This window comes from Artibeus jamaicensis, unplaced genomic scaffold (assembly GCF_021234435.1).
Source record: "Artibeus jamaicensis isolate MK-2021 breed Jamaican fruit bat unplaced genomic scaffold, CSHL_Jam_final contig_797, whole genome shotgun sequence".
Lineage (NCBI taxonomy): Eukaryota > Metazoa > Chordata > Mammalia > Chiroptera > Phyllostomidae > Artibeus > Artibeus jamaicensis.
This window is the reverse complement of record NW_026521977.1, coordinates 27,860,885-27,873,023: the sequence shown is the minus strand read 5'-3', so window position 1 is coordinate 27,873,023 and position 12,139 is coordinate 27,860,885. Positions and strand designations below refer to the sequence as shown.

The 12,139-nt window shown below is 60.3% G+C and overlaps 1 protein-coding gene across 2 annotated transcripts in view; it reads right to left on the bottom strand.

The window, feature by feature from the left end:
• The window catches only part of MAPK8IP1 (mitogen-activated protein kinase 8 interacting protein 1), a 19,642-nt gene extending 7,503 nt beyond the window's left edge, over positions 1-12,139 (bottom strand). Inside the window, exons 1-2 of one of the 2 annotated variants that reach the window (XM_037166196.2) lie at positions 11,848-12,139; positions 419-524 (exon numbers count right to left, since the gene is read on the bottom strand). In XM_037166196.2, coding sequence (XP_037022091.2) covers positions 419-524; positions 11,848-11,948 — 207 coding nt within the window. In that variant the 5' untranslated portion in view covers positions 11,949-12,139. Of the gene's footprint in view, positions 1-418; positions 525-1,631; positions 2,043-11,847 lie in introns of those variants that run through there. The other variant, XM_037166197.2, reaches the window with a different exon arrangement.

Below are 12,139 nucleotides of genomic sequence, written 5' to 3'. Positions count from 1 at the left end.
GGCTGTCTCTGTGCTCTTGCCCCCAGCACTGCAGATTACCCCAGACTGCGCCGGCTCTGCCGCAGGCTTTCTGCCAAGGCCACTCCCCAAAGGACTTCGCGTAGTCCCCAGCCTTCCATTCACTAATGCCCTAACTGCTACTGTCCAGGACCTGAAGACTGCCTGCCCTCTCTTCCTGTGGGCAGTTGAAGGAGCTGCCTCCTGTCTTAAGTCATAGTAAAAAAAAAAAAAAAGAGAAATAATTGATTGAGGCCCAAGGTGTGCCAAGCTCTGTACTGGATGTTTCCTGCACGCTACTTCATTTAAGGAGGGTGCTGTACAGACCCTGAATGCTCCTCCTGTGTGGATCAGGAGGGTGTCCTCAGCCCTGTCCATACCCATCCTGCCACCCAGTCGGGCTCTGGGAGCCCAGCCTTACCCGTAAGGACAGGGTGTCTTTGCACTGCAGGCTGATGCCACACTCGTCAGTGATCTCTGAGAGGTCTTCATCCTCAAACTCCTCCAGGCTGATGTCATGGGTGAGCCTGGTGGGGACAGGAAGCTGCAGTTACAACACACCGGGACTGCTCAGCCCACCGATGTCTCCCTAATACATCTTCCAAGAGGCAGTCCCTCAAAGGCAGATCACAGCCCCCAGAGGACGGGACTTGGAGCCCGCCTGTGCCAATGCAAGGGGTACCTAACAAGCAGGGAAAGTTTGGGGTTCGTGCCAAGAGGCAGTCCTTCTGGGGCGGCAGTGGAAGAGGAGGCTCCCCGTCACTCCTGCTCCTCCCCGTTGTCCTTCTTGTTGCCAGACACGAGGCAGCGCCTGGAAGGCCCAGCTGGTCAAAGCCTCGGCTCTGCCAGAGAAAGGCCTCCCAGGGTCAAGGCAGGTGCCAAGGCCAGTCCGCCCATGGAGAATGAGAAGACTCCACGGGATGCCTGGATCAGGGGCTCCCTGTCCAATCCCTGCAGCAACAAACCCAAGGTGCTGAGAGGCCACTCCCCAGCCCCAGAGACATGCTGGTCCCCCCAGCCCAGGAGGCCACTAGCTGCTCGAGCCACAGAGCAATGAGGGGAAAACTGGGGTCAGTGCAGGTGGTTTCAGCTCATTCCAGTACAGACCTGGGCCCCATTCTGTGTTCTCGGTCTCATCTCTCCAACCACAGAATCACCTTGCCCGATACAGGCCCTGGGCAGGAGGGTGCACAGATGGGGCCCAGGAAGGCCCTGGTGGGGGCTGGAGGAGCGGGGAACTCAGGAGGCAGACCAGAGCACCTCAGCACCAGAGCGCTGACTGGCTGTATGGGAGCCCTCTCCCCGCAGGCCCGCCCATGCCCCCGGCCCCACTGTGGTACCTGCCCACCCCAGCCCTAGGCTCCACCTGGTTTGGTGTGCATGGGACATTTGGGAGAATTCTGTGGGGGGAGTTGGGGACAGTCCTGAGCCTTTTCCCATAGGAGACCAAGAGATTGAGGCTTAGAGCAAGAGAGACCCACAGTCCAAGGTCACACAGGAGAGGTGGCAGCCCAGCCCCCAGGGGAGCCCAGGAGGCCCACGCCCTCCACTCCTACCTCAGGCAGACTCAGAGCAGGAGCTCTACAGAGCTGCCCCGAAGCCTCCCCCTTCCCCACCAGCCCCCGCACCCCTACCAGCGCTCCCACTGATCCTCCAACCAGCTGTCATTGTCTGGGCTTGAATCCATCTTCAGGACGAGCTGCATGGGGAGCCCTGCCCGGCCGGGGGGCTTCCGGGCCCCAGGGCCGCCCGCTCATGCCCAGAAGGGTGGGGGGGCCAGGGCTCAGGGCAGGGCTGGGGCCACAGGCCTCTGCCGCCTGGGCCTGCCTTTCTGCGTCCTGCCTGCTGCAGAAGCCTGGGGAGCTCATTAAAAATACATGGGCCGGGAGACGAGGCAGCGGCTGCCTGCCGACCCGGGCCCCAGCCCCAGCTCTTCCCGGCCCAGCCCTCAGCTGCAGGCAGCCTCCTCCCCCGGCCCGTTGCGCTGATGCTGCTGTCACTGCCACCTCCCCGGTGGGATCAGGTTACTGCAATCAATGCTACCAGCTCCACCTGCCCTTCCAATGCCCCTGTCGGGGGCTGGGGTGGCCCTCCCTCTCTGGCCCAGGCTTGTAAGCAGATAGCAGAAATCTGGGCTGTTTTCCCCCAAAAGCCAGCCCTTGATCTGCTTTAAAGGGCCAGCACCACGCTCAGGTGCCTGATGACCAGATGGGGGTGGGGGTGGAAGCTCTGGAAATCTCCATGAATGGACGGCCCACAGCTACACGCTCAGCCCCACACCTGGTCAGGGAGGCTTCTGTGGGCCCAGGCAGTGCGCAGTCGGGGCTGCGGGGCAGGTCTGGGCTGCTCCACTGCCCATCTGGTGCAGGACAGAACCTCGGCCCCTCCCTAGGGCTCCATCCTTCAGCATCCAGAAGTGTCTGGGCACAGGTGGCTCAACAGCCAGGGAAGGGCACCTGGACCCTCATCACAGTCTAGGTGACCTGGAAGCCAATGACCTGCCTGGGACACAGGCAGAAGCTGGAAGGGCCCTGCCCCCTTTCAGGCCCTTTCGGACCTGGAGCCCGAGGGTGGGGAAGGTGTGGTGTGGTGTGGAAGCAGGGCGGGCTGGGGAGGACAGCCGGCCCAGCAGCCAGAGCGGCCCTGTTCCTGCTCCATCTGGCCAGCACGGTGTGGCATCTCTGGCCCCGGCACAAGAAGCGAGTGGCTGGCACTACGTTAACGAGGAACACACACTGGCTGGCTGGGCCACCACCGAGAAGGTGCCCCTAGGTCCCAGCCACAGGACCACTGGGTGTCTGACCCAGAGAGGCCTTCGGGTGCTCCCCGCTCTGCCGGTGACCCCAGTGCACATCCAGGGCTGCCCTCCCTCGCCGCCCAGCCGGGCCCAGCTCCTGCCTCTACAGCCCTCCCGCCTGGCCTGCCTGCACCACTCTGCCCCACCAACCACTGCCAGGCAGAGCTGCCTGAAAGGCCACCCCTCTGCCCCCTGCTCAGGGGCTCCTGCTGGTAGCCAACTGCTTGGCCGGGCATCTGGGGTCTCCAGCTCCCCCCTGTCTCCGGTTCCTGCCTCCCTGGGGTCTAACCCAGAGCTTGGGTGGAGCCTGTGGCAGGCTCTCACCTGTGCTTGCTGGGAGAAGGCTCAGTTAAGCCTGCTCCTCAGAAAGCCCCCCTTCCCCATGCCCTGTGCCAGTGCCCTACAGCCCTCCTGGCCACATCACTGGTCCCCTGCCACCCTGCTGCCTGCGGTAGGTCAGCATCTGTGCCGGCGCAAGGTGGCGTGGCGGAGCAGACAGGATGGGGGCTCCACCAGACACCCCCGCCCAGTACCCAGCGGGTGGTGGACACTCCCAGCAGTGGTCTGGACGGCACCCCCCGCCCCCGGGGGCAGAGCTGCAGAGGCCGTCCTGCACACACCAGGTGCTTAGCAGGAGCCTGCTGGAGGTCTGTCAGCGACAGCGGCAGGGTGCGTCCCAACCGCACTCCCTTGGTATGGCTGATGTTCCCACCTCCTGGGAGGCAGGTCTGGGGGCGCAGGGACTGCTGTTTCACCCTTTACAGAGGAGGGGGCTGCGGTCCCCTGAGCAGTAGGGGAAAGGGCATTGTGCGGAGGCTCAAAGGCCTGAGGGGTGACTTGCTGGTTTTCCAGATGAGACACTACAGCTCAGACAGAAGGTGTTGGAGGTCGTGGGATCCCCACACTAAACGAAGGCCCCTCACACCTGCCCCACCTCACAGAGCAGAGTGTCTGTGAATTGCAGAGTGCTGAGAGGTCTCGACCGAGGATCAGGGGATAGAGCCCCCCATCCCCACCCCACCTGTCTCTTGCCCCGTTCTGCTGCTCCAGGCACTGGGTCATCCACAAGAGCCTTTTTTCTTTATCCGTACTGCTGACACTGTTAGATGTCTGCCCCCGCCCCCGCCGGCTGTCACCGCACGGCTGTCTGTGTTGTGCATACGTGCGCTTTCACTCCACCCTTCCCCTTCTTTCGCCCAGTCCCCTCACCCCCACCAACAGCTGTCAGTCTGCTCCACGGGCCCACGCCTCTGTTTCTATTTTGTTCGTCAGTTTATTTTGTTCATTAGATTCCACGAGTAAGTGAAATCCTATGGCACTTGTCTTTCTGTGACTGGCTTACTTCACTTACCCAGAAGACCCTTTGTGGAGGGAAAGTTAAACAAGCCCTTGGCTCCTCCAGGCTTGTGGAAGACAGAAGACAGCTACAGGCAGGGAAGGGGAGGAGGGAGGGTTCCTCCCCATCCCACCATCTACCTTCCCCTGACCCCTGAGCACCGGGAGGCGGCCTGGAGCCGACTCCCAGGGCCCTCTGCAGGGCCTCCAGATCTGTCATCGATCAGCCTCGTAGCCCATTCGGTGGGACGTTCCCGGGGTCTCACACATATTCACATCTGGTGGCTCTGTATCCTGAGTGCGGTCTCCCGAGACTGCCCTGACTTTCGGAGTCTGTCTTTGCACCCGAGGCCCCCTCTTTGTGCATTAACCTTCCCACTTCTGCTCCAGGGCCCTGTCCTTCCTCCTGGCCCGCCCGGCCCTGGCTGCGTTCTGCACCCTCCCGGAGCCGAGCTTCCCAATGTGGACACATGGCCTTCTGTGTCCAGATGTTTGTTCCAGGGCCTCGTCCACAGTCACACCACCCTGCTTCTCTCCTTCCACCCACAGCAGCCCTGCCCTTTCTAACTTGCTGTTTCAGCCCAGCAGGCGGCTGAGGCAGAGCTGCCTGCACAGTGAGGGTAAAGAGGGAAAGTGCTGAGGCCCTAGCTGAGCAGCACCAAATCTGAGCCAGGCGTTCGGTTGTGCAGAGGCCACTCTTGCCTTCCTGTGCCTGGCTCTCCCGGAGTGAGGTGAGGACGCCAGCTGCGTGACCTTGGGTCCTGGCCACGCTGCCCCACGGGCCCCTCTCACGATAGAGAGCCTCAGCAGTTCAAGGGTCCAGCCTCTCTCTACCTTCTGGGTGGTTCTCAGGACACCTGTGGAGCGGCTGGTCCCCTCTGGGCAGGTTCCCCATTTCCCCCTGGCCCCCCTGTAGGCCGTTCATTCTCCACTGGGCAACTGGAAGCAACATTGAGAGGCACATCTGGTGCAGTCACTCCTTACCAGCTAAGAATCCTTTAATAGCTTCCCCTGGCCCTTAGGAAAAGGGGCCCAGATTCTACTTGGGACCTGACCGCTCAGCAGGGCCTCCTCCTGCCCGCAGCCTGATCTTTCCCCTCCCCCCACACGCCCCTCTCTACCTCCACACTCGGACTCCTGCCCCACTGGCTTGCTCAGCAAAGTCTTCTCTGACGGCCCTGACCAGGCCGGACAATCCTGCTGCTGGCCCTCTCGGTCCCCCTTGCTGGGGACTCCAGATCACTGTAATTTTGCCTTTGGGCCCTACACACCTGGTGGGCTCGCCTTGGAGGCGGCTGATCCAGAGGGTGGGACCCCGTCTCTCTGGCAGAACCACAGGTGAGGCCTGACAGGTGCTCAACAACTGCTGCGGAATGAATGGGTGGAGCACTGGGGTCCCCAGGTCTCTCCAGGTTAGCCCCTCGGAACTGTGCAAGTCCGTGCGCCTTCCCACACAACTTCCCGCGTGCTCGCCTACATCAGAGTCTGGGGTAGGGGGTGCGGGTGCTGGGAAGGCGGGGCTGGCAGAGGGTGTGGGGTGCGGGCCAGCCGGCCCAGCTGCATCCTCAGAACCTTCGTTCCGCTCCCCAGCCCCCAGCCCTGGGTGGACCCGGGTCAGGCTGGGCTCGTTCCTCCGTCTGGACTCCCTTTCCCGACTGTGTCCACACAGGGGCCATCTCCAGGGGAAAACTGAACCCAACCCCAGAAACAAAACCCAAGGGACAGCCCTGCCGGGGGTCATAGCAGGTGTGAGCCGTTTAAACCCTTTGGTGCCACACACAGCAAGCTCGCTGGGGCTCAGGGGTTTGACTTCTGGGAAACCACCCTGAGAAAACAATCCCTGAGGCGGGATACCTTGTGCACAGGACCAGGTTCCTCACACCAGCAAACCACTGACGCTGGCCAGAGCCCCGCACTGGGAGCCGGGTAAACAGAGGCCACCCAGTGCTCGGGACCAGCGCGCAGCCCTGTGGGTGGGTACCATGAAGTCTGTGTGTGAACATGGAAAATGGCAACTAAGACCGTGAGCAACAGGCCTGCTGTGACTGTGGTTTCACGTCATGGATCACACACCACACAGGAAGAAAGGGCACCTCGAACGCAGTTGGGGGCTTTCTCCTCTGTTTCCTGAGGGCGTCCCCTCATCCTGGCACGGACACACCCCGGTCTAAGACCCTGCACACCGCAGGACCAAATGAACGCCCGGGGAAGGAAGTCCTGGTTGACCGTGGCACCGGGGGCTGCCACGCGTCTCTAGGGCCAGGAGGAGGCAGGGCCCGCGGCCGATGCTCCTGGAGACTTTCTGAATGAACACTGGAGTCGGCGCTGCAGAATGCGTAAGAACCCCTAGTGCGGATGCTGCAGTGACCCAGTTTGTGGAATCCGCTGGGGCCCTGAGCCATCACTGGCCAAGTCCCAACAATCTGGAGACCAACTTTAAGGCTCTGATATCAAAGAACCAGGGTGGAAATCCTGCCTCTTGGCCACGTCTGGGCTGTGTGAGGCCAGTCAGCACTGTCCCCACAACTGAAGGTCGGCAGGACCTGGACTGGGGCGCTGCCCAGCCCCGGGGGCCCGGGTGGGGCGGCTCCTCCAGCAGCAACAGCCTTCCCAGCCCTCCCCCTGTCTACACGTGCTGGGCAGTCAAGGCCTTTCCTTCACTCGCCTGGCTTCCGCCCTGGGTGGCCGTGTTCTCTCTGAGGCATCAGTGGATCAAATGTGCTCTCTCTCCTCCCTCCCCCTGTCAGTCAAGGCTCCCAGGGTGTTTGGGCCCAGCCCCACCCTCTGGAGGCCCAGCCCCAAAATCGACTGCCTACTTGCACCCTCCAGTTGGGCCCCCCAGTGACCACCAACCTCAAATCCAGCAGGTCCAGTAATTTTACCTTCCCTGCTCTCCAAACTGCTCCCATTGGGCACCACACCCCCAAGGGGCCCAGAGTCCTCCCGGAGTCTTGCCTCTACTCCTTACCCCAGGTGCCTCACCACCAGTCCAGCCCCTACACCTTCCTCACCTCCTCTCCCATCCTTCCTTGCCTGCAGGAATGGCCAGTGGTCTCCCTCCCTCCACGCCCCCTCTCTACCAAGCAGCCAGGGTGATCCTCCCAAGACATCCATTGATTCCGCCACTCTTTGCCTCAACCCCTGCTGTCCCCACCATTGATCACTGGACAGGCCAGGGTCCCAACATGGCCTTTGAATTCTGCGTTCCCTGCTGTCCGCACTAGTGCCTGGATGGGCAGTAGACACCCTGCCTGCTCTCTCTCATCTTGGACCCTTCTCCCATGCTTCTCCCCTCTTCATGCTTCTCCCCTCTTCATCATTCCTTCTTTTTTTTTCCTTTTTTTAAATATTTTTATTTATTTATCTTTAGAGGGGAAGGGAAGGAGAGAGGGAGAGAAACATCAATGTATGGTTGCCTTTTGTGTGTCCCCTGCTGGGAACTGGCCTGCAGGGAACCGCTCTGCAACCCAGGCATGTGCCCCGACTGGGTATAGAACCGTGATTGTCTGGTTCGCAGGCCCGCGCTCAATCCACTGAGCTACACCAGCCAGGGCTTCATCATTCCTTCTTTTGGGTGAACTTACACCCACCAGGCCTGAGCCGAGAGGACCCATTCCTGACCCACTGACCCAGGCCCCTGACCTTAGTCACCCATACCTACCGGCCTAGTAAGGCCTGGTCTGTCTGCCTTCCCCCACCGCCTGCATGATGGCCAGGCCCATGTCTGCCTCTGGGGAGCCTGGCAAAGAGCAAATGTTTGTGGAGTGAACAAAGGGCCAGCCAGTGTGTCCCCTTGGGAAGAAATAAGTAAGGAGGTCCCTGAACCTCTCGGTACCCTCTCGCATCCCTCAAGCAGTGTGATGGGTAAAAACGCCATTATCCCACAGGCTCGAGGCCAGGATTCCGTCCAGCCCTGCCACTGACTTGCTGTGTGCTCTCAGGGAAGCCACTTTGTCCTCGGGGGCAAAAGGGAAGCAGGTTGCTTTGGGTGAGCTGATTTCTGGTGTCTTTTACCTACGACCCCAGGGCAGGCTGCTCACTTTACTTCCCGAGCACCTCCGTCCCTCCGCACAGTGTCCCACTGTCCCTCTTCTTCCTCCCTCCCACTCAGCTCAATGTATCTACTGCACCAGTTTCTAAATTCTCTTGCAGAGTTTTGTTTACATACAGGCACACATGGGGGACGTGGCGGGCCCGCTCCCAGACCATCACAGCAAAGTGAACATCGCAGTGAAGCACACCGCCAATTTTTCTGGTTTCCTGGAGCACATAGAAATTCCGCTTATCCTGTGCTGTAGGCCACTGAGTGTGCAACAGCATTGTGTCTAAAAAACCCAACATGCATAACTTAATTCAGAAATACTTTATTGCTAAAAAATGCTCACCATCCTTTCCAGCCTTCAGTGGGTCATAATCCTTTTGCTGCTGGAGGGTCTTAACTTAAATTTGCAAAAAAAAAAAAAAGAGTTTTCTGCAAAGCGCAGTAATACGAGATATGCCTGTAATGAACCTGTGCCACTTTCATATTGAATTTAAAGAATTACTTTGTAAGTTACAGAAGTAACCTGTACCTGCTATAAACGCAAGAAGTCAAATAATACAGCAGTGTGCACAGTGAGTGAGAGTCCCTCCCTGACCCGATGTCCAGAGCAACTACTAGCAAGGGCTTAAAGAATTTCTGTACTTAGAAAAAAAAAAAACACCCTGCCTGGTGCGGCTCAGTGGATTGAGCACAGGCCTGTGAACCAGAGGGGCTCTGGTTCGATTCCTAGTCAGGGCACATTCCTGAGTTGTGGGCCAGGTCCCCAGTTGGGGACATGTGAGAGGCAACCACACATTGATGTTTCTCTTCCTCTCTTTCTCCCTCCTTTCCCCACTCTCTGAAAATAAATAAATAAAGTTTTCCAAAAAAAATCTACATATTTATCTAAACCAACTACCAACGAACAAACACTCCCCACCCTTCCAGGGCCACAGCAGTCTCAGCCCCTCCACCAGTGCCCCTCCAGTATTCAGGGGCGCTCTCTTGTCAGGGTGGCCTCCAGTCAGCTGGCCTGGGTTCAAACCCCAGCTCTGCCACTCGCCTTGCCCCTGCACACCTCAGGTTATTCAGCTGTGAAGTGGGGACAATAATAAGGCACCGTGTTTACGGTTCTGGTGAGAACGACCTTGAGCAGCACGTACTCAGAATGGCGCCGGGCAGAGTGGGCGCCTCGCAGTGCTCCGCTCACCGCCATCACTGTCTGACTTTGGATGCACCCAAAGTCACCCTTAACTAACGTACAAACCGGCAAGGCATCCCTGAACACCCGCTCTGTGCTGGGCACTGGGCGAACCCAAGTCTGGACACTGACTCCGTTTGCCTCTGGAAGCTGATGGCAGTGCTGGGGGTGCACGGCACACACAGTGGTAATACCAGCAACAGCACTACAGCTCCACAGATGCAGCTCTCCACAGTCCTCGAAAGGCTCGACACGTGCTGTCTCAACCAAGTCTCGGGACCGCCCTGCGCAGGAACCAAAGCCGGCATCACAGAGAAGAAACAGAGGCTCAGGGGGTTAGCGCCCAGTCTCAGGGCACACAGCTAAGAAGGCTAAGCAAGGACTCGAACCCCGCCAGGTGGATCCACGACCTCTCCAAAGATCCACTAGGGAGCAGGAACCATCCAGGGTTAAACCGAGCTCAGCTAAGGGATCTGAGAGGCTGGACAAGGGGAAGTGCAGCGGGGGTTGCGGGAGCCCGCGGGGCCGGCTACGTGGGATGGAGACACTGCCGTGATTACTCCCACAAGCCGGCCTTGTCTCCGCGGCCAGCCATTGTGCCCACGCCCCGACCTTTGTGTGCTGCCGCCCTTGCCCAGCTGGCCTGGGACTGGACATGCTCCTGCCTGGCACCCACATCGCCAGCTCCTCTCCCTACATCATCCGTGATAACCTGTCCCCAGGGGAGGGAGGGTGGGAGAGCACTGTCACCGCGGGGTCAGGGGGCAGCTGAGGGGAGGCAAAGCCGTCCTCCGGGTCAGGGACAGGGCCTGGACGTAGAGCGAAGTAAACACGCAGACCTGGGCTCCAGTTCAGCCTCAGGCTCTGATGCCCTCCGGGTCCCTGGACCAGCCCCCTGCCTCCCTGAGGCTCGGCCTTCTCCCGAATGAAACCAGCAGACGGACCCCCACGCCCTGGGTGCTTACGAGGGCTAAAGGAGCCCATGCTGGGAACATGCTTCCAGCAGTAAGGAGCTACATACATGCCTGTAGCACAGAGGGAGGGCTGACACTTGTTAAGGGCTGACATGACGTACATCAAGGAATCAATATTAATTAGCTCACCTACCAGACGAGGCTCAGAGAGGACAAAAACCTGCCCCGGTCTTGCAGTTGGAACGTGGTAGAGTAGGATTTGAACCCAGGTCTCTCTAAGCCCATTATTCTTTCCCTGCAGAGGGGCCTCCAGGCAGGAAGGCAGCGTTTGCCCTGAGGCAGCATGTGTCTGCCAGGTGGAGTCAGTGTCAGGACTCAGCCTGGCTCCCCTGAGGGCTTATCACCAAAGCCCCGGCCCTCCGGCCTTTGGCCTTGGCCTCTTCCATCTGGTCCCCTCCCACTGGTCTTCCCAGCTCCTCTCAGCTCAGGGCCTCAGGGAGGTCTCTAGTCCTGATGATGCCATTAGAAATCCACAAGGGTCCCTGCCCACCTGAGCGCCGGGGAGCCAGCAATCCCTTGGTCAGAGGAGGGGCTGGCGCCAGAGCCCAGCTGGGGCCTGGCTGGGGGACCCCAGAGAGGGGAAGGAGCCAGCTCATTAGAAGGAGAAACAATGGGGTATGTCTAGGCCTTTTCTCTTAGACTCTGGAGCAGTGACACCTCCTGTCCCTCCTCTTCCTCCTCTCCAAATGGGGCTAGAGTCATGGAGAAGGCACATCAACACTTCCCGCGTGACACCCACCGTCCACTTCTCTGAAATCCACCTCTCAACAGCCCGACACCAGAGAGGGGACAGGGAGAGAGCTGAAGGGGAGCACAGATGAGGGTCCTGGGTGCTCACTCCAGCAAGGACTCCCCGTTCCCCAGAGTTCCTGGCTATTCCGGGACCATCCAATCCAGACTCCCCCCTCTCACAGCTGGGCCTAGGACGCCTGGGCTGAGACTGAGCCTTCTGTACCTGCCCACACCTGACAAGGTCAGGGCTCATCCAAATCCACAGAGGGTCCTAGCATGCCGGGCCTGGGAGTGAGGCACCTCTGGCCGGGTAGGGCTCGGGGTGGGGCCCACGACTCCCTCCTTCCTGCACTAAGGTTGTCGTCGTCCTAAGAAACTGGGACTCGCGGGACATCCCAGCCTGCTCCCATCTTTATGGGAGCCTTCAGACTGGGCACAGGAGAGCCTGCCTGCCTCCTCTGGGATCTCATACCAGATCCCAGGCCACAAAGTCGGGGAGAAGGCAGCCCCTGCGCCCCTCCTCCAATTTCAGCTCAGAATCTCCTAGCCTAGGACATGGAATGGCGGAGGGAGCTGGCTGCACCATGGATATGCCGCGAATACCAGTCTGGACTTGCGGCTGAGGGGGATTCTGGGCCTCTGTCCAGGGAAGAGACCCGATCCCCAGGCCATCCTCTCCTTCCGGAGGTTTGGTGTGCGTGTGCTGGGGGCGGAGCGGGTGGGGTGAAGGGTGAGCCGGGGCAGATCAGTCCGGGCTGAAGGGCGGGGCTTGGAGGCCGGGGATTCTCACCTGAAATTGGGCGGCGACGCGATGTGGAGCCCCAGGAACGGGGAGGCGGCAGGCGGGGACGCGGCCCCCCCGCCCAGGCCGCCGCTCTCTCGCTCCGCCATTCTCCGGCACAGCCCTGGCCATCCGGGCGGAGCGTGGCGCGGAGGCGGCGGCGGAGGCGGTGGAAGGGACAGAGGAGGGGGCGCGGTGAGAGGCTGCTGCGAGCTGGACCTGCGCGGCCGGTGCACCTGCGCAGGGTAGGGCGCGGCCCTCGACCGCGCAAGGTTCTCTGGACCAGCGCAAGCGCCACTGC